Source organism: Camelina sativa, chromosome 18 (assembly GCF_000633955.1).
Source record: "Camelina sativa cultivar DH55 chromosome 18, Cs, whole genome shotgun sequence".
Lineage (NCBI taxonomy): Eukaryota > Viridiplantae > Streptophyta > Magnoliopsida > Brassicales > Brassicaceae > Camelina > Camelina sativa.
The window spans coordinates 19,691,793-19,712,362 of NC_025702.1; the positions used below are offsets into that span (position 1 = coordinate 19,691,793).

Genomic DNA, 20,570 nt, shown 5'->3' on the forward strand with positions numbered 1-20,570 from the left:
TGTTTCAATAAAAGAGTGTATAAAAAAACCTTATTTTCTAGATTACTCTAATTTAGCTAATCTGTAATCAGTTCGTCTCATAATTGGTAATTTGGTCTCGAATTGTATTTGATCAAATCGCTTAACTTTTAACAATTTTTGCTTAAGGAGAGCATTCAATTGCTGCTTTCTCGAATTGGATTGAGAAATTGAGAGCTTGCAGTTTCTCTGTTTGGTTCTAAAGATCAATCATTGTTTTGAGTGACTAAACTGACCACTTGTTTTTGTGTTGGATTGATTTGAATGAGTTTTGAATAATGTGTTAACCTCCATTGACGAACGAAGGAGCACAAGAAAATGGCTGCATCTGTTCGTTCTGACCAAACCTGGGATTTTTGCTGGTATGTTCTGTTGTAAATTCTCTTACTTGGCTTCTCTTATTTGGGAATTTTTCGATACTTCTCTCTAGTGATTCGATTCAGCTCTTAGTTACAGATTAGATTAATAGAAATCTTGGGTCTCATCAATTTGAAGGAATAGACTCAAAAGTTTCGATCTTTACCCCCACATAAACAGAGTAATACGACCTAGTTAGTTTCATAACTCCGCTCAATTAGGTTTAATTCGAACTTCTAAACTTGCTTTTTAGGGCTGGGCTTAGGGTTTCTCAAGAGGATTACACTGTTGTTATAGACTTGTTTCTTCATAATGGGAAGTTGGGGATTTGATGTAACAGAGCTTTTGCCTGTTTATCTTTTGCAGTAATTTGGATGTGAATTTCGAGTCAGAAGAACATGCTTCGATTGCTTACACATCATTGGCTGTTGATAAAGAGGTTTGAATTGTACTCCAACATATGAATAATAATCGAATTTCCAATTTCACCCATGTAAGAATTGGTTCTGTTGTGTGATCATCACTAATGCAGTTGCAGCCTGATAAGGTGAGAAGAGTTATGTCGGTATCAAACAACAAGCTTTCGGTGTGAGTCCTTCCATTGCCTTATTTGATCGTTGAATCGCTTAGATCGATTACAAGACTGATTTTTTAACTAGACATCTGTCGGGTTCTATTCGACTTAGCGTACTTCTTTATACTAGTTTCGATCTTTTCTCACCAGATAAGTTTTACAGGCATTTTGAAGCAATAGAGGCAAGGCTTCTTCGCGCTTCCTTCTCTGCGTTTGTAGACGTTCTTACACTGGCCACAAGAACAATTCAAGAATTTGGGCTAAAGTAAAAAAAAACACCAATGTGGAACTAGATATTTTCATTCTTTCTCATTTCTCACCGACCGAGAACTCAAAATTTACGATGTGTTAGTCAATTCAATTCAGTGGTTGCTTTGAGCACAGATCTTACGATTTTTATTCAATTGACAATGTATTATTTATGTAGTGTAAATTGGATTTGAGAAGTGAAGAAAGATGAACAGAGTTATTCAAAACTGTACACTTCAGCTCCACTATAGTGTGGATTCAAAAAATGATCACTTTCTATTTATTTTTTGGCTTGTTGGTTCCAAAGTAAAAAAAATGATGGCCAACAGGACTCAACAATTAAACCCCTCAATAAAACGTTTGAGCAGATGAATCACGACGGTCTAGTTTCCAAACCGGTTCAACTTCACCAAACAGGTAATCTGATAAATTCTCAATGCCTCCTGATGAGTCTTTTGTGCTACATGAGCTTGTTGTGTCTGATGAGCTAAACAGTGACGATAGACTTCCACTCGACGAGTCCACACGCGGCAACAAACTGTCTCTCTGTTTGTTGCCGTGTCTTGTTGTTGATGGAATTGCGGCCAAACTTCTTCTTCCCTTTGATTTCCGACCACCACCGTTCTTGCTCAGCGGTCTCGGAGAATCTCTGCCAAAGAAAGAAGAGGATATTAATAAATGAACAAGAGTTTGGTTTTTATGATGATATGTGCGAGTCCTCTCTCTTTGTATTCTCACCTTGCATAAAGAAGCATGTAAGCTCCTTCTAGTAATACAGTCTCTAACTGCACCGGGAAAACCTACGAATTCTCAGAATCAAAAATCAAGTTTCGATAAATATATATATATATATAATATAGATTTAAATGGTATACTGCTGAGACCTACATTGCTGTCATCAATTTTGAACCAATCTCCATGAAGGGTTTTTATGTAGCAAACATAATGACCTGAAAATGAAGTGCTCATAGCATCCAAATGCACCACCACTGCGTAGAGACTATATACGGGATGCTCCCCGTGCTTTTGGTCACTCATATACGGGCTAATATCGAGAAGCTCGGGAAAATGTATTGGTTTGCTCAGCTTCCCAAAGTTATCAGACTGCATGACCAAAAGAAATCATTCTTCCGAGGAAACCCAATAGTAGTAGACACCATCAAACTAACGAGGATGAAGACTCACCTGAAAACGTTTCAGCACGACATTAAGAATATTGGGTCCTTCCAGTATCATCAGTTTCTTTTTGGCTTTCTGGTAAGATTTACATCTGTGGTTGTTGTATAAAGAAGGCAAAGGAATTAGTAGTAGCTTTCCTAACGTATATATTAAGTTTCCAATAGAAAATTTCTACTACCTGCCACAGAAGTACCGGTTCTCTCCATCTAGGACTTCGTAGGCTGTAAATTGAGCAAGTGCTTCTTCAAGGCTTCCTATATCCCCATCGATCTCAACAGTAAGATCCATCATCAGCTCTGATCGCTCAGATTTGTGGAGGCATTTCATGCATTTAATCTGTGTAATAAAGTGGATGATTACTTGAATGCTAACAAAAAGCAACAGACAATGCTCTAATTTTGGTAATAAAGGCAATATACAACAATTTGCTAATAATAAAACCTTGGAGTGAAGATATCCACCAAACGTAAGGCCTACTAAAGTAGTTTCTTCAGCAAACGGACCAGCTGCATCAGCCTCTTTCAGAAAAACAGATTGCATTGTATCAACAGCACACCTGGCATTCTTATGAAAGAACAATGTGAACACCTTTGCGTAAATATTGAATTAAAGAAAAAAATACCAAAAGCATAACACATATGGATTCACCTTAAAAACTCGTGTGCATCTTCTTCCTTTCCAGGGCCAAGCTGCTTCCCGATCTTTTGTAATTTTGACAAGATCTTGATAGGTGATAGAGGAGATTCTCCACCCCTCGCCTTTAAAATTAAGTATTCAAACTCACAAACAAAACACCAACTCTTCTTTCTACCTGAAAATCCAACTATCAAGATAAGATTCCACATAGTTACAAAACGGAGCAGTAATAATCATTTTGGTGTGCAGCTTACATGTTTTAGAGTGTAATCCCCGAATAAGGTAAGATATAAGTGGCCGAGTAAATGCCAAGCACTGAAGAACAGCATTTGCATAACAACTACAAAAGTAATAATGTAAGTGATAGGCATTAATATAAGTACGTTAAAAAAGGGTCCGTCCACAGCTTAATACTAGTATTTCTCCCAAAAATATCATTGAGCTATAAGCAAGAAAAGTTAAAGATAGATCGATACGTACCTGTTCCCTAAGTTCACAAGGCCAAATGGCTGTAATTCTACTCCATCACAGTAGAGTTTCACAAACAAGTCATAAGAGAAGCTCATCTGCACACAAAAAAAGAAACAGAAACATTAATGGGATAATGGCAGTAGATATAATCATGTGTTAAAAAAACTTAAACTTGCAATCATATTATCTATAAACCTCATCAATAGAACTGGAAGGTTGACATATATTTGACGATTTTGGGGGTCTAAAATGCTGAACAACTTTCTGCACCGATGTTTTCAATCCACTACTTGATGAACCTTGGGACACTTTTGGCTTACTAATAGGTTTTAAAGGTAGGAGAACAGTTGAAGATGACATTGCAGCAGAAGCACTAGATGGTTCAGATGTAATTCTTCCATGTCCAAGTGCATTCATTTCTTCTTCATACCCAACTGACAAAAACTGTTCTGAAATCGACATTTCAGCCGAATCACCTGACCTGCGTGAGTTTTGATTGCCAATTTTCCGCGGCTTTGCATCATTCTTTCTGGCTGATTCAACCTTCTCTGTACGATAACGTGATTTCTTCCTACTTAGTGGCCTGGTCTCATAGAGATTATCATCCTTTTTGCTTATAGAAGTAGTGAAATCAACAGCTTCAGATGTAGCTTGCACTTTATGAATACTAGGCCTACTTGTAGACATATCAAAGGAAACATCAACAGACTTGCCATTATCATTGGAGGGTATTTCTGATAATGATGATTCAATTCCAGTCATACGAGATAGAAGTTCAAAATGCGACTCTTTGGCATCTGCAGAGAGGTTCAAGTCATCAAAAAACCACAAACCACCAAATGTGAAACCTTTATAGATCAAATCAAAAGCTAAATCTCAAGTATCTAAAGTTACCATCAGAATGAACAGAATCTTCCCTTTCTTCTTCTTCATCGTAATCAGGAAGAGAAGGCGATCTACATTCATCCTTGTGACCTCGTCGCCAATGAAGAATCTGACACTTGCTAGAACTACCCAACCAAAAACAAAAAGAACGAATTTTTTGAAAGGGAAATAGAACAGAACCGAAATAAAAATCTAAACTTTACTTCGTGATCGATCGGATTCTAAAAACTAGCCATCTTCAAATATTAAAAAAGAATCAAATTTGAGAGAAAACGAACCAGTAACGAACAGATTTGCACTTGGCGCAACGAGTAGAGGTAGGGTAAAGACAAACAGCGCAACGATAAACGTCCGAAACGGAGTCGTCGGCGGCAACAGTTGGGGATCGAACTCGAACCTCCTCAGCGAGATGAGATTCCTCGGTGGCTAAAGCAATGAGACGGATGACTTGGTCTCTCCTGACAGAAGCAGATCTCCATTGGCGGCGAATGAGGAGAAACACCAACAGGATAAACCCAATCAAGATAAAACGAAACCCTAGGACTCCTCCAGTTTCAGGCATTGTAAATAAAATCTCAGACAAGAGAGGCCAGAAGAGAGGAATCGTAGGAGGAGGAGGAGGAGGAGATTATAACTAACATTTGTCTACTACACAAACAAAGAGAGATTGATGATGATGCAGAGGAGGTGGGTGATGGTGAGAGTATGATGAGTAAATGTGGAATCTAAGACGGCGGAGGTTAGAGAAGCGACGGCGGGTGAAGGATTTGGGCATCTGGAGAGACTAAAAAAGCTAGAGAGAGAGAGAGAAGAGAGAAGAAGAAATCAGGAATTTGTGTGTTTGTTTGTAGAGAGAGAAAGAGAAGAAAGGAGGGAATAAACGTCCACTTGTTCTCCTCTCTTTTGTCGTTTTCGATTTTTTTTTTTTGTTCTCTCTTTTGTGTGTTTTGGTCCCTTCTTCTTAAAAAAACTTATTAGAAAGGGTTGCTCTGGTTCTATCGTTTGGGAATCTTCAAGACTTTTATATATTCGTGAGGCTTTGGCCACTTATTGACCCCAAAAAACTTATTCGGAACCAAACCGAATAGTTCAAAAACTATAACGAACCGAACTACCTGAAAGTACAATTTTATGTAATCGTAGTTGGGTTGGTTCTGCCGTAGATTTATTTAATTTTGGAAGCCATTATTTTATTATTATATATTTTATTATTGTGGCGTGATTAGTAACAACGTCGCTTTGGCCGAGTGGTTAAGGCGCTCGCCTGCTAAGTGAGTGGGATTTTCCCGCGAGAGTTCGAATCTCTCAGGCGACGTTTCTTTTTCTTTTTTTTTGCAATTTTATTTTAGTGCCCAACTAAGAGAGACCACGCGCCTTTTCTAACCGTCTCTTATCTGTCTTTAACCAGAGTCAACGATCTGCACCACTAAACCTGGTCCGTTGTAAAAAAATGTGAGTCTCTCTACTTTTTTTTTTTTTTTCAACTTATTATTATTATTATTATCATATTAGATGACGATCCGCGATACACCATAAAACAAATTATTATATATTGTATTTTAATTTATAATGTCATTTATCTAAATTTTAAAATTCAAAATAATTCTAATTTGTGATAAGAAATTATTTTATTATCATGATTTATATTTTTAAAAAATTATATAACTTGTTTCTTAGTTTTATTTCCAAAATAAATGTGTTTAATTTATATTTATTTACCTTTAAATTTAGATTTATTTAATAATTTTTAAGATTGCATATCTTATTTTGGTATTGTTAAAAATAATAACATAAGGATTTAATTAACTCGTGTTTAAGTATTAGATTAATGATACTTGAATTTATAGTAATATCGATGCAAACCCGTCCCATCATACAAACCATCATGCAATATAACCCATATGTGTTATTTTAAATTTTTAATATGTTTAAATATTCATAATTTTAGAAATTCTATTAAGTTTAGATATCAATTTTGAAGTCTACTATATAAGGTAGAATTAAAACAATCAACTTTACAAACCAAACTAATCATACATAAATTTAAAATTTTGATTCTTATTAAGTGAAGCTTCCGGCTCATTCAGATTTAGATTGATTTTGATTTTATATATAATAAGACTCTGAATTATTATCTAAACGTTTTAGCTGAAGTGGCTTGGTCAACACACCATTTATATTAATAGAGTAATAGATATCCGTTTTTTTAAATTTGAGTCATAGTATATGAAAATAAAAATAGATTTTTAATAATTTCATGTATTATAAGCAAGCAAAGATGAAAGGAGAATCAAATTTAAAATTTTAAAAAATATTTTCTTTAATTGTTTTTTATAATCTTAAATAGAATCATGAGTTAAATACATTAGTGGATATTTTAGGTAACAAATTAATGGCTTTAACAATAAATGTGATGGCATTCAATTGTACTAGTATACATATATATTTATTGCGGCACGTTTAGCAACATGTCGCTTTGGCCGAGTGGTTAAGTCGCTCGCCTGTTAAGGCAACTTTAGTGCCCCAACTAAGAGACGTTAACACGCGCCTTTTCTAACCAGAGTCAACGATTTGCATCACTAAACTCCGTTGTTACAAAATGTGAGTCTCTTTTTCTTTTCTTTTCAACTTTTTACTACATACAGTACAGTTACACTCTCTGTTTAACCTTTTTTTTTAACTACATTTGCGCTTAGCAAAACCCATAACTTCTCCATACCATACAATGCCAATGAATCAAACACAGTAAAACAAAAAGAACCAGATTCTTCACCGGCTATCACTGATGCTAGTAGTTGTAGCCTCCTTCTCTGTGATTTGTAGAATCTTTGCATAGCATAGACCTGAGTTCCATCATTGATCTTGGTGGCTCCAAGTGCTCCGGCTTCAATGCGTTTCCAAGCAAGCTTTGCATTTGTGTCGCAAATATTTCATCTAAAACCTGAACTTATCAAACAATTAGATCAGGAAACAAGGCAACAACAACAACAACAAAAAGATTCTGACAGCTCCCGAAAAGGTTTCAAAACAACACTTACAGAAACTGCGATCCTCGGTCCTTTGTGCCAAGTCACATTATCTTTCCTATCTTCCAAAAGACGAAGCACATCCTGTATAGAAAAAAAAAGGAACAGAACATTGAAGGAGGTAATTGCAGAAGACAAAAACAACCAGTGTAATGAAATGTAATGATGTCTCTAACCTGTCCCATTCGGTCCCAGATTCCTCTGCAGATTGACACAAACACATCGGGTAAGAAAACACCGTGTAGATGATCGATTGTTTTGTCTAGCAAATCCTTCAATGCCGTCATTCTGTTTCTAACATCCGGTTCTGCTGTGGTTTCTCTTAAGTCGTGGATGATGGTCTTTAGCTTCATCTGACTTTGTATCCTCGTCTGTTAACATAAACAAAATCAAGAAATTGATTTTAACAAAAGCTGGCTCTGAGAACAAAACGCAGAAGAAAATCGAATTTTTGGAAGATAATTAGAGAGAGTACATACATTCTCTGCGAGTTTCTCCACAAGCGCTTGCATATAACTTCTGAATTTGGCTCTTAACAAAACTGTCACCTCACTTAACCGCTCTCCCAAGACTCTATTTTCTCCATCAGGGATATATGAATTCCACAATTTGAATCGGTTCTCTATACTCGGGCGTAAAATGTCAAGCACTCTTTTCATTGAGTTGAGAAGAACTCCAAGCTGAAACCCAAAATGGCGTCAATGTCTTCTCCTCTTACATCCAGAAAAAACTTGCAAAATTATACAATAAGCAAACATACCTCTTTTGGAACAGAATAAGGATTAGGAGTGCCTTTGGTAAATTTCTGGACAATTTTCAGGCCAAATATTTTACTTTCCTTTAACGGAGACAAAATCTCAGCAAATTGTTTCTCCATGGCTTCAACTATTGCCTTTTCTGAGTCTGCTACAACCTTTTTCCATGGAACAACAGCAACACTTAGATTATGATCTATTTAAACAACAACATAACATATGATTGGAGTTAAAAGGAGTCTTTGCTGTTCGACTTACTTTCTCCAAGGATATTGCGTATTCTGGCCATCGCCTAATGATGATATCGTATTCATCAAGTGTCCCATTGAGTCTTTCATACATCTCATCGACAAATGGAGAAGTCAATCCCGGAATCTCGCCACATGCTTTTGACTGAAAAGTGAAAGCAGATAGAATGTACTTAGAATGTTCTACTTTCTGCAGTATATGATTAAACTTGGAAGAACTCATTTGCATGATTAGTACCGTCTCTAGCTTGCAGAGTTCATATAAAACTCGTCTTTTCTCTTCAATCCAGGTTGTAATATATGAATAGAAAAGCTCCTTGGCATTAACGCCACCTTTAATAGGACTGCAACATGACAAGACCAAGACCATATAAGGTGCCTATCGGTCACAGGAATGTCTAAAAAACAATATGGAAGTTAAAAATTAGTTAGTGAACTTACTTTATGTTCCAGCTAGATATATCTCTCTGAAAATCAGCAGTCGTAATAACTAGCTCAACAACCGCAGGTGATGGTCCAGGAGGAGGCCATACAAGAAGAAATTCCCGGAGCCTATTGCAGAGATCAACACTATATATTGCCGCTGAATAATTTGGAAGGTCTATAAAGCTGTTCAAAAGTTGACAGAGAGAAATCATTAGAAAGACAAAGTGAGAAGCAAACCATTCATACCGAGTTAACATATATGCTACATATCTTTGACTTGAGTCTTAAACAAACCTTGGAAGCACATTGCAGTTATGGATCGCTATGTCACTGGATATTTCATTTTTAAGGCTCAAGATTAGAGACTTCATCTTTTGATAAGAAGCTGGAAGCGCCATGGGATCAACTGGTGCACCTTCACTACGGTTGAGTAAATCGTTTGTTTCCAATAAATGTCTTCTTGACCTCTTCTTTGAAGCAGCCTGAAGTGTTGTCCGTAAGTGATGAATCACATATACAACTTAAGAAAAGATGGTTCTGAAACAGATAAAAGTTTGATTTAATACCTGAAAATATCTGCAGAGTTTCAACTGTGCCTCAGGGGTTAATACATCATTGCGAAGACCATAGAGCTTGACAGCTGATTCTATAGCAGGTGCTGGAGTCCCCGTAGCAGATTCGAAAACATCTTTCATCCCGGAGAAAGACAGTTCATCAAGTGATTTATAATTCTCAAATGCTGAAGCGAGAATCTGTTGAATTTGTTCGTCAATTTCCCCAAGTAATCGATTCTGACAAAAAAAGGACCAAAAATTGAAGTAAACTACTTGAATACTAAAGAAACAATTTAATAATCAAAACTAACCCACCTCTTGATGACTCAATACAGCCTTGTAGTTGCTTTTCATTATAATAGGGAGTAGAAAATCATAAATCAGATCAAGACAATCCTTGGTAGGCGATGCGACATCCATGACATAAGAAAGATATCTGCAAGTTCTCACAAAACATTGCTTAATTACCACAAAAGAAATTTAAGACACACACAACATTCTGACTCACTCAATAATTACCTTAATCTAGTGTATGCATCTGAAACGCCGTAATAGGATGCAAATCGAGTTATCATCCAATGCCATGGTCCCTTAAACAATAAATTTTTTCGCTGAAACCGTTCCTCTTTCATAGCCACCTCGAGGACAAGATCATACGCTGAAGTTTCTGCCACTAACCCACATTTGGTTTTTTCATCTAAACTACTTGAGTAAGTAAACTGAAGTTGGATTCTCCCAATTAGTTCATGCTCTGGTTCATGATATATTGGCAACCATCGCAGTTTGTCACTCTGCTTCAGAAAGAAAAGAAGAAAACATAAGATCCTCAGCTTCATTGTCAGTAATATGAAAACATAATATGTGTGAGACAGCAAGAGAATCTTACCGGATCATCAGCTATAGCTGCTAGCTGAGCTACGACACGGCCAAGAAGTTGCCCCTTCGAATCTCGAACTTCGGTAATCAAATCATCACCAAGACTATCTGGTAAACTACAAGAGAAAAGAATATCAAGATCTACTAGAAAGGAGTAGAAAGAATGATCCGTAAGAGCTCACGTGAGTAAACAAGGGCACATACAAAATAAACGTCTCGCCAGATCCAGGTTGCGTCTTAATTTGATCCTCTTCAGCAGAGCTCTTTAACCTCAATGAACATGAATATGTTTCTGAAAACAGAAAGAATCAGATATTGATGACCAGTATAAGACCAATGAGTTATGTCCAAAGTATGATGCAGTACCTTGTACTGCTTCATAAGTCTGCGGTCCAGTGTGAGATGTAACAATTTCGTTTTTAACGGCCTTGGAAACCTGCTTAAGGTAGCGAGCAGCAGCCTGCAGGTAAGCCAAACTTTGACGCGAAAGTGAACCATTAAGAGGAACTTGGGGAGTGACATGAACTTTCTTGGCTGCTTTCCAGCCAGAAGATAAAGTCGAATTCAGTTCCTCAATATGGTGACGAACAACATCGAGTTTTTCCTTGGAGACCTTTAGTGTTGCAATGTTACAGCCAGGAGGTGGATCTAATCCCATTTTAATTCTACGAACTGTACAAAAAAATCATACTCTTGTAAGCACAACTACTGAAATTTCTACAAGTGGTCAAATGCAGTGTGAGGAAAAGAAATACAAATGTGTATACCTTGGAGTCTAATCTTTCCAATAGTCTTCTTAGATTTTGGAGCAGATGTCTCGGTAACCAACTCAGAAGGTCCCTTTCCCAGTAACTCTTCTTCAGATTGAAGAAAAAACCTCTGCAAACTAAATGCATTCCTCATTATCTTGCATTCATTGTTCAGGAAGTAAGAAGCTTCGCTGACACTATCTGTTGACCATGAATGAAGACATAGCCGCACACAGGCTTCATAGGCAATCATGGCAGACCATGGACCTTGCTCACTGCATTCAAACCACACAAAAAAATGAAGGAAATGAATAAATGACAGAGGGAGAAAAGAAACAAGACAACAAAATATATAAATCAGATAAGAAACTCAACCTGGCATGAAAGGTGGGAAAACGAGGCAATGAACTGGTTGAAGTGATTGTCCCGTTCTGGGGCCTTCCTGAAGTTCCAGCCTCAACATTTCTTCTTTCAAATTCATTATGGGAAGATACATTGTTCCGCACACCACAAGCTTCTGCTTCCTGTAAAAGTTATAATCAAATCAGAGAACAAGACAGTAAGGTTTTAAAAGAAAACATGACAGAAGGGGGGGGAAGCAAGTACATATGAAACTTCAGTGCTTGTAGCTGAGTCTGAAAACTCATCAGCACCAAAGACCTTTGCACCATTACGTCCAAGTCCATTTTGAGCTGCCATATTATATACGTGAGGCAAACGAACATGAATTTTATAATCTTGAGGAGAGCGTTGAGGTGAGTGTTGCCTCTCGAATGTCTCTTCATCTGAACTTGAGCCACCATAGTTATTATTATTACCTCTAGCGGCGGGTTTAGTTGCAGAGGACAATGGAGGCGCACTCTTAAATCCAAAAGGATGACCAGAATTGGTATTGGCAGCAGACTTAGCATCCAGTTTCCGATTACCAATAGTCCACCTCGAACCAACAACATCCTATAACCATCTCAAAACAAGCAATGGTTACAGCAAAATCATAGAGACTGTTGAACAGAGAAGAAAACAAAATAGTACAAACCTCTCCTAAGCTTCTTAAGCCAGCTTCCTTGAACATCGCTCCTTACCTTTTAACCTAAAAAGTTCAGAAGAAATCATCAAAATGCAGAAATCTCTTAGTTCTGTACTGAAATCCCTAAAACATAGCAACTGAAATTAATCTGGAAACGAAATCAAAACGGATCGAAGGATACACAAAAGCGAAATTGTAGTAGTGAAACGGCCAAAGAGAAGAAGAAGAAAAAAAAAAAAAAGGAGAATTACTTTTAGCTCTTCCACGAAATCCACATGAAAGAAAGGGAAATCGTGAACGGAAAACTCACGAAATTGAAGAACCGATCTACTCGTCAAATCGGGAAATAGTAATGCATTAGCTTACTTACACTCTTCCCTATGAAGAAGACTCTTCCGAGAGTTTTTTTTTTTGTTTGGCCAGTGAAGGAGTCAACAAGTGTGAAACCAGAAAAAGAAAAAAAAAACTCCAGTAGAACCAACTGTTAAAACTTTTTTTTCTTCTTCTTCTTCTTCTTCTTCAAAGTGACTACGGCGGAGGGAAAATTCAGGTAGTGACGACGATCATTGGACTCAAAATTCACAGTGAAGAAGAACGAGAATGGTGGATTAGTAAATAAAGATGAAGATCGATGAAGATTTTTCTTCTTCTCTTTTTTTGTTTTTCCTATTTATTTATTTATTTAATCTTCCTTTTTTCTTAATAAAACTTGCGCCAAGAAAGGAAAAAAAATATATACGGCGTTGGATGGAGACGTCAATTAACGGTGATGGAGACTTTAATACGCTCTGGTGGTAAATCTGACGTGTCAACTGCATACACGCCCTTTTTCCATGACGGGATCAAAAAAAAAAAGAAAAAAAACGGCAACGTTCTCCGCGCGTGTATCTAAACGTACTACATTAAAACCTCTATAAATTAATATTATTGGAATCCAGATATTTTAATTAATAATTATTATTATTTTATAGTATAAATTAATAATTATTAATTAATAGTTATATTTTTAATTGTTTAATTTTTTTTTTTTATGAATTGAGATAATTTTAGCAAAACAAGATTAAATTTTTAGATGTTGTAAATTTTATGGTATTGAATTGAATTTTTAATATTTAGAAAACATTATTGACAATAAATTACAAATTCATTTATATAGATGACATAAAATTCAAATTTATGAATAATAAAATCAATTATAGTACTTTAATATTCTATCTAACTATCAAAATATAAATGATGCATATCTAGAAATTGAAAACTTTAAAAAAAATTCACTATTTTTATGATATATTATAGAATATTTCAATCATTATAATTTAAAAATACAACATAACAATTGTTTTATATATATACTCCCTCCGGTTTTTTTTACTTGTCGTTCTAGAGCTTTGCACACAAATTAAGAAACTAGATTAATGTTCTATTATACCCTTTCTTTAATACATTTTCTAATTTTTTTATTGGTCAAATCATTAAAATAGTTGGGATAAAATTGGTATTTTTGTCAAACATATGCATTGGAAACCTAAAACGACAAGTATTGGAAAACAAAATTTTTAGTCTAGAATGACAAGTAAAAAAAACCAGAGGGAGTAAGTTTTAAGAGAAATATACATTATTATATCAGCATATATGTATTTACATGATTATTAATTTATTATATTATTTGAATCATATTTTACATGGAGATTTCAAAAAAAAATATTAACTTATTATCTTATCGAATTTTGTTATTTTTTACATTAGCCCAACTTTGGAGTAGCAAGATTTATTAATTTTTAGTGTTTATAAATTTATAGTATATTAATGCACAAGACTAAAGATAAGTCTTTGATGCATAAGGCACCAACACACTAGGGATCGAATCCCGCTCCCTACGAATATAGGGATTAGGCTAATGGACCGACATGTTATGGCCTATTGGTTGACATAAAAAAATAGAATATTAATTTATAGAGGTTTTACTTACTTCTATTTTATTTTTTATTTCATTAATTTCCCAATATTTTTGTTATAAATTATGAACAAATGTCATCTTTTTTAGTATTACCAAAATGTTTTAAACAACTTAAAAAAAAAAGATGGGTAATCGATTTCTTTAGATTTCGTTCTAATGATGTGGTCGCAATTTGGTTAACCAACTCTCTTTTTTGTGTCTAACAAATGTCCTGCGCCGGATCTCAATGATCTCATTTGACTAATAGACAGAAGTAATGGAGCATATAAATTTCATCAATTCTTTCATTTAATTGAAACACAATGAATCAAATCAAACAGACAAATACATTTTGATCCGGTGTTTTAAAGTTTAATGATATTGGAAAATGGAACCAAATTAATCAATTAAAGAATTCTCTACTTACTATTATTATTGACAACACAAAAAAAAAAAATAATAAAATAAGTTAAATAATCAACCGAAAGGATTTTAGACAACTTGAAGAACCTTTCCCTTGTCTTCATATGTCTTTTCTCCGACCGAATTAGTTGTGTCCAGGTCACGCCGAAAACACGCATATGCTTAGCCAGCAAGGTAATACAATTTCACCTCGAACAGGCTTCAAAAGGCCCATTTTCAAAAAGCCCATGTTAGAAACAAGAATTGACTTTGAACAGTGTCAACTGGTTGGAAGAAGCTGACGCATTATCTCGTCCATACACCAACTTGCTCTTATCGAAACACAAAAACCCTAGCCACGCGCCTCCCACTCTTCACGCCCTTAACCCTAGTTTCATACAACGGCGCCGTTTCAATGGAGATTATAACTCACGCGCGAGTAAGGAGAGTATAATCCTTTTACAGCTCATTATGAGTCAGCAGCCTTGAGAGCTTTTTTATTCTTCTTTTCTTCTTCTCAATTTCTTTTTTTCTTCTTCTTCTGTCTTTCCACAAATTTCCTCCGATTTCAAATTCTTTTTTTTCCGGTGAAATCGAAAAAAAGAAAAATCTGAGATCTTTCTTCTATCTCTAATGGCGACATCGTTAAGCAGAGATCAATACGTGTACATGGCGAAGCTTGCTGAGCAAGCCGAGCGTTACGAAAAGATGGTTCAGTTCATGGAACAGCTCGTAAGTGGGGCGACACCAGCCGGTGAACTCACCGTTGAAGAGAGGAACCTTCTCTCCGTCGCGTATAAGAACGTGATTGGATCTCTCCGTGCCGCGTGGAGAATCGTGTCTTCGATCGAGCAGAAGGAAGAGAGCAGGAAGAACGAAGAACACGTGTCGCTAGTCAAGGATTACAGATCTAAGGTTGAGACTGAGCTTTCTTCGATCTGTTCAGGAATCCTCAGGTTGCTTGATTCGCATCTCGTTCCTTCTGCTACTACTAGTGAGTCTAAGGTCTTTTACCTCAAGATGAAAGGAGATTACCATCGTTATCTCGCCGAGTTCAAATCTGGTGATGAGAGGAAGACTGCTGCTGAAGATACTATGATCTCTTACAAAGCTGCTCAGGTTTGATTTCGTTAATTCTTAGACTTAGGGTTTATGAATCTATCCAGTTTAGGTTGCTTCTCTGTACCCCAAAAAAAAACCCCTATTTTCTAGATCACTTTAATTAGCTAATCTGTTATCAGTATGTCTCATAATTGGTAATTTGGTCTCGCATTGTATTTGATCAAATCGCTAAAAGTAGTCAACTTTAACAATTTTTCAATTGCTTCAATGGAAAGAGTTTCATTCTTTGATGCTTGTTGTTGTGAAAAATATGTTTTTTTGCTCATTCATGTGTGTTTTTGTTTTGAAGGACGTTGCAATTGCTGATTTAGCACCTACACATCCGATCAGGCTGGGTCTGGCTCTCAATTTCTCAGTGTTTTACTACGAGATTCTCAACTCTTCTGAGAAAGCTTGTAGCATGGCCAAACAGGTACTCTTTTCTTCATTCCTCTAAACTGCTTGTTTGTTTGTTTTTTTTAGAGTTTGCAGGTTCTCTGTTTGGTTCTAAAGATTAATCATTGTTTCAAGTTGGGTTTGGGAGAGTCTTTCTCTTTTTTCTTGCTTGGTGTTTTTGATTTTGAGTAACTAAACTGACCACTTGTTTGACTATTCCCCCCTATTGGCCCCATCTTGCATTCATTGTGTTGGATTGATTTGAATTGAGTTTTGATGTATGTACCAGAAATAGAGAAGTTTGTTTATAAAAAAAAAAGTAACTCTTTCTTCCTTTCTGAACGGACCCACTTCTTTTTAATAAACAAGAGAGATTCTAAAGAAAAGACATTCTGCAAAGTCCTCTTTCTTTATAGACCTATTTTTTGACCATACGCTTCTTCACATTAACCAAATTATTCCTTCTGTCAGTAGAATCTCTTAGAATGACAAAGGCTTTACAAGATCTTTCATACATTATGCATACGAGATTGTATAGAATCTGATCATTGAGTGCATGTTGATTCCGGAACATCTCATATACAATAAGACTGTGAAGATATCTGAGATCATTGTATTTCTAACTTGTTCTTGTTGATTCATAACCTGAGTAGGCTTTTGAAGAAGCCATTGCTGAGCTGGACACATTGGGAGAGGAGTCATACAAAGACAGTACTCTCATCATGCAGTTGCTTAGGGACAATCTAACCCTTTGGACCTCCGATATGCAGGTTTGTCCTATCCTATACTTTTCTTTTCATATTTCAGTCTCATCATGAGAAACTCGCATAGTGTTGATCATTGATACTCTTATAAGACTATTCGGATAATAACACCTTGAAACTCAATGATCGACTGCTTTATTCAGGAGCAGATGGATGACGCCTGAAAGTCTAATGGAAGAAAAGACGGTTATGTAATGTTCCTGCAACCATAACCGATAATCGAGTTCAAACCCTAAAACCCCCCTTTTCTGTAAAACTTGTCGAAAAAAAAAAGTTTGTTTCTTTTATGACAGTTTATGTGCACAGCTTTGGTGTTATCTGCTGCTCTGTTCCAACTCTGTTTCTTTTTTTTTTTTTTTTTCTAATTTATCCTCCCTCATCTTTGCTTTTTTCTCAAAATTTATATATTTCAGACGAATAACAGTGTCCCAAATCTTAGCTTTCCTCCAGATTGATGAGACGGTGCGTGTATCTTTTAGACAGAAACAAAAAAACATGAATTCACTTAATGTGTGGTAAAGTTTACGGTTTGGTTTAGTTTCTAGACTACTAATAGTAAGGCAAAAAAAAGGATTCGGAGAAGCAACACAAAAACAAATGAGAGGAATTTAGACCGTGATCAACTGATTATGGTGGCATATTGAAATGTGATTATGGTGGCATACTGATTAGTGACCAGTATGTAAATGATTGAAAAAGCAATGGAAGACAAGTGCGTGAGCGTGATGGCATTTAAAATATTCTTAAGATAAAGGATAATACTTGAATAAGACAAAGATTAAATGGCAAAAAAATGAATCAAAAAATACTTTCCTTGATCTCGAGCGTTTGTGAGCAAGAAGAAGATGAAGAGTTGAGCCTAATTACGATTTCCTGATCTCCCGTATTGATATGACTTGATTACTTGGAACATGTTTTATGGAGATATTTATCTGTCGATTACGATTACATTTAGATGATCTGTTTAGTTTATTTAGTAAACTGATTTTAGTTATATACATATGTGTGTCTTCAATTATATATATATATATATATATACATATCATGTTGACTTTTTCTTGACTTCACTGATGTGGGATCTACTAGCTAATTTATGTATGTTCTGTCTAGGACAGAGAATGGGTTTTTAATTTTTTTTGTGAAAAGCAAAGAAAGAAAGGTTTTGTCTAAAAAGATTTGTGGATTTAAAGTAAAAGGTACTAATACTACATGATCTAAAACTTTTGACAAGCGGAAGAGCTAAGAAAACAGATTGTTAATGAACATTGATCTTAATTTGATTTTGCAGAGTGGTAGTGAAGGAAACAAAGCAGGGCTGTATCCAGAGTTAATTTCCCATCTTCTGCTTGATGCGCATGCCTTTGAAGTTAACCAGACTGTATGTAAACGATTGTAGCATACATGTTTTGTCTTTTTTTTGACGATGTATAGATGTGTGCCTACCGGTGTGGTTGAAAAAGTGATGAGGTGTGTATATATGCATCATATTAGGTGTGTGTAGATGTGTTATTTGTATGTATAAAACTTAAGGGTGAATGTGTATGTAGACTGTATAGATGCGCGTGTATGATGTGTGAGCTAGCGAGCGTAGAGGAATGACGAACATACTAAAATGACTAACGAAACTACTCGCCCAGACCAAACGATAAGTTAGTTGAAACACTAAAATTACTAACTACAACCTAGTCGATTTTTGCACATAATAATAAAAAGAACTCTAATCGATTAAGACCAAACGATCGCTTAGACGAATTGACGAAACACACATATAAATGATTAACACCAATCTAATTGCCAAAAACGACACGATCAATGGACGTAACCCACAAAAATGATTAACGTTAGTAATAATCGATCTAGGGTTCAAGTTTTTTTTTTAGATTAGGGGTCACGTTAGTAATAACGATCCGTGTCTGATATCAAAATCGGATTTGAACCATCTGGCCACTCGAACAAAGTTGACCATAGGCGTGCATAAAAACATGAATTATTTATTCACACTAAAAAAAAATTATGAGAGAGGCAGAAACTACAAGTTAGAATCTCAGAACAAGCAAAACATTAAAACCAAAAAAAAATTTAAAACCAAAAAAAACAAGCAAAACATTAAAGTGTACTTGGACCACTTTTGTCTGGCATTTGCATGCATGAAAAAAAAAAAATTATAAAGAGTGAGTCTTTTTAGTTTTTCATATTTTACTTACGATACTTAAAACTTTTGTTTCTTCTCCACCGCTCTACCCCGAAAAGATAAAAGACTGTAAAAAACATCAAAGTTTAGCAGCCCACACGTGATCGCCAATTCACGTTATTACTATACTTAATTACTACTACCAACAAAAGAAAAAAAGCAACTTGGTAAAATGATATTCTTCTTATATATCTTTTAGGATTAATCAAACCAGATCTTCAAACATGTTTGCGGTCGTAGTTATAATTTTTTTATCCTTCCTTATAAACACTATATTTTACAGTTTCCAAAACATTTCAATCTGGATTTTAGAAAGCTGTGTAGTCGTAACCAAAAAAAGAAAACAAAGGAAAGGCTGGATTTTTTGGTGCGCATCTTAGTCATTTTTCCTACCATTCTTACAGTTTTATATTTATTTTCTTCCTACAAAATAGGACTTTGTTAAAATGATAAGGAATGAATGTTTCATTCCATAACATGACTAACATAGTAGTTGAGAGTTGAAAACCAATGGCCCGATGACCATTTGCAAAGTAATTTTAAGCAAGAATCTTTGTGTGGTGTTCTCAAGCAACTCGTCGCGTAGTGTTTATTTTCAAGTGGTACAAAATACTAGTTTATCCAAAAAGATAAAAGAAAAATACTAATCACCTGAAAATATACTAATCACCTGAAAATATACTAATCGTTGGAGGTGATAGAGCACTAGTTCTGGCTTCGAAGACTTGACCTCCACTTGCAAGAGAACATAATAGATGAGTATATATTAAAGCCCTTAATAGTTGATCTTGTGCGTTGGGTAAAACACAAGACAGTATCTTCAGGTAAACTAAAACCATATTAAAGAAAGACCGTAATGCATGTATTAATGTGTTAAAAACAAATTAAGACCATATTGAGTAACGAACAGAGAAGATATTCCAAACTCGAATTAGTATATGACGTAGTTCTTATACAAGTATATACAGTAAGCTTTTTCATTCAAAGGCATATGCAATGATGTAGTTATTGAAATTATTGTGTCTCAAAGTGACCCTTGAGTCAAAAACAGTGGTCAAAAGATCAGCCAGAGAAAATGGGTTTAATGTCACTATTGATGGATATTAGTCAAAAACATATTTAAAACATCTTTTTACTTATGGCATGTAAATATGAATTACATTAGTTTTTTTGGTCAATTTATTTTGATCAATTGGATGGGATTTTTAGAAAACAAAATAATCCTTCAGCCTTAATCTATATATAATAACAATCCGAATAAATGCCAACAACAATTGTGTTTTCGTATCTTTTGGACATTTTCCGAAAAGTCGCAATGGTTCAGTAAAACTGTTATTTATGAAAAGTTACATGAACTGTTTTCATTTTTTTGCAATGACACTAAACAATATAAATTTTTAATCTCAACAGTTTTTACAGCTTTCTAAATTATTTAACAAAAGATTTTTGGAATGATGAATCTAATTTACAACTTTTAGTTAATTTTAAATATATAAATTTAATAAAAATTGTTAGAGTTTTTTTCCAACAGTTAGATGGATTATATAGTGAATTTTTGAATTTGACATTTTCAATATGGTAATAAAGATGTCTTCTATTTAAAAGCAGTTTAATGGATTATTAGGTACAATGAAGTGCAGACAATTGCGATTTTTCGTAGTACTTTTACGTAAATTTTTTGTTTTTATATGCTTTTTAAAAAATTCAAACGGTTGTATCCGTTCATTATAGAGTTATATCTTTTCACTAT

At 35.1% G+C, this 20,570-nt stretch overlaps 4 protein-coding genes and 1 non-coding gene across 10 annotated transcripts; 3 read left to right on the top strand and 2 right to left on the bottom strand.

Moving 5' to 3' along the window:
* Positions 6-1,420, top strand: LOC109130624. Of its 2 annotated transcripts, none has more exons than XM_019240447.1 (4): positions 6-380; positions 742-814; positions 914-963; positions 1,113-1,420. In XM_019240447.1, the coding sequence occupies exons 1-4, from the start codon at positions 337-339 to the stop codon at positions 1,216-1,218; spliced, it is 273 nt and encodes a 90-aa protein (XP_019095992.1). In that variant the 5' UTR covers positions 6-336; the 3' UTR covers positions 1,219-1,420. The 2 variants fall into 2 exon arrangements, with proteins under 2 accessions (XP_019095992.1, XP_019095991.1); XM_019240446.1 differs by having other exon boundaries at positions 23-380; positions 908-963.
* Positions 1,454-5,231, bottom strand: LOC104762711 (ubiquitin carboxyl-terminal hydrolase 17-like). 2 transcript variants are annotated; one of them, XM_010486057.2, is made up of 12 exons: positions 4,648-5,230; positions 4,379-4,494; positions 3,680-4,281; positions 3,494-3,579; positions 3,268-3,353; positions 3,026-3,188; positions 2,819-2,933; positions 2,556-2,713; positions 2,384-2,468; positions 2,087-2,302; positions 1,937-1,998; positions 1,454-1,847 (listed from the first exon to the last, which is right to left on the bottom strand). In XM_010486057.2, exons 1-12 carry the CDS (start codon positions 4,929-4,931, stop codon positions 1,547-1,549), a joined length of 2,274 nt encoding a protein of 757 aa, XP_010484359.1. In that variant the 5' UTR covers positions 4,932-5,230; the 3' UTR covers positions 1,454-1,546. The 2 variants fall into 2 exon arrangements, with proteins under 2 accessions (XP_010484359.1, XP_010484361.1); XM_010486059.2 differs by having other exon boundaries at positions 1,559-1,847; positions 2,149-2,302; positions 4,648-5,231.
* TRNAS-GCU lies at positions 5,603-5,684 on the top strand. Its single transcript has one exon. It is a non-coding gene; the product is annotated as a tRNA-Ser (tRNA).
* LOC104762712 lies at positions 6,935-12,722 on the bottom strand. 4 transcript variants are annotated; one of them, XM_010486063.2, is made up of 21 exons: positions 12,401-12,721; positions 12,040-12,093; positions 11,822-11,957; positions 11,610-11,695; positions 11,379-11,527; positions 11,022-11,278; positions 10,621-10,926; positions 10,459-10,546; positions 10,265-10,370; positions 9,898-10,172; positions 9,694-9,814; positions 9,391-9,615; positions 9,119-9,306; positions 8,840-9,007; positions 8,637-8,742; positions 8,409-8,543; positions 8,156-8,308; positions 7,875-8,075; positions 7,572-7,766; positions 7,408-7,479; positions 6,938-7,310 (listed from the first exon to the last, which is right to left on the bottom strand). In XM_010486063.2, the coding sequence occupies exons 2-21, from the start codon at positions 12,073-12,075 to the stop codon at positions 7,158-7,160; spliced, it is 3,156 nt and encodes a 1,051-aa protein (XP_010484365.1). In that variant the 5' UTR covers positions 12,076-12,093; positions 12,401-12,721; the 3' UTR covers positions 6,938-7,157. The 4 variants fall into 4 exon arrangements, with proteins under 4 accessions (XP_010484363.1, XP_010484364.1, XP_010484365.1 ...); XM_010486064.2 differs by having other exon boundaries at positions 6,940-7,310; positions 9,898-10,169; XM_010486061.2 differs by having other exon boundaries at positions 6,935-7,310; positions 11,610-11,957; positions 12,401-12,722.
* On the top strand, positions 14,903-17,087 carry LOC109124715 (14-3-3-like protein GF14 kappa). The gene is made up of 4 exons (XM_010486065.2): positions 14,903-15,487; positions 15,780-15,902; positions 16,519-16,635; positions 16,773-17,087. The coding sequence occupies exons 1-4, from the start codon at positions 15,002-15,004 to the stop codon at positions 16,791-16,793; spliced, it is 747 nt and encodes a 248-aa protein (XP_010484367.1). The 5' UTR covers positions 14,903-15,001; the 3' UTR covers positions 16,794-17,087.

Coding starts and splice junctions, on each gene's coding strand:
- LOC104762712 (XM_010486061.2), bottom strand. CDS start 12,075: ATGTTCAAGGAAGCTGGCTTAAGAAGCTTAGGAGAG. Junction 8,743..8,839: donor ATATCTAGCTGGAACATAAA/GTAAGTTCACTA, acceptor GTCATGTTGCAG/TCCTATTAAAGGTGGCGTTA. Junction 8,544..8,636: donor AACTCTGCAAGCTAGAGACG/GTACTAATCATG, acceptor TTCACTTTTCAG/TCAAAAGCATGTGGCGAGAT.
- LOC109130624 (XM_019240446.1), top strand. CDS start 337: ATGGCTGCATCTGTTCGTTCTGACCAAACCTGGGATTTTTGCTG. Junction 815..907: donor CATTGGCTGTTGATAAAGAG/GTTTGAATTGTA, acceptor TCACTAATGCAG/TTGCAGCCTGATAAGGTGAG. Junction 964..1,112: donor TCAAACAACAAGCTTTCGGT/GTGAGTCCTTCC, acceptor TAAGTTTTACAG/GCATTTTGAAGCAATAGAGG.
- LOC109124715 (XM_010486065.2), top strand. CDS start 15,002: ATGGCGACATCGTTAAGCAGAGATCAATACGTGTACATGGCGAAGCTT. Junction 15,903..16,518: donor CTTGTAGCATGGCCAAACAG/GTACTCTTTTCT, acceptor TAACCTGAGTAG/GCTTTTGAAGAAGCCATTGC. Junction 16,636..16,772: donor TTTGGACCTCCGATATGCAG/GTTTGTCCTATC, acceptor TGCTTTATTCAG/GAGCAGATGGATGACGCCTG.
- LOC104762711 (XM_010486057.2), bottom strand. CDS start 4,931: ATGCCTGAAACTGGAGGAGTCCTAGGGTTTCGTTTTATCTTGATTGGG. Junction 3,354..3,493: donor CTTGTGAACTTAGGGAACAG/GTACGTATCGAT, acceptor TTACTTTTGTAG/TTGTTATGCAAATGCTGTTC. Junction 1,999..2,086: donor TCAAAATTGATGACAGCAAT/GTAGGTCTCAGC, acceptor GAGAATTCGTAG/GTTTTCCCGGTGCAGTTAGA.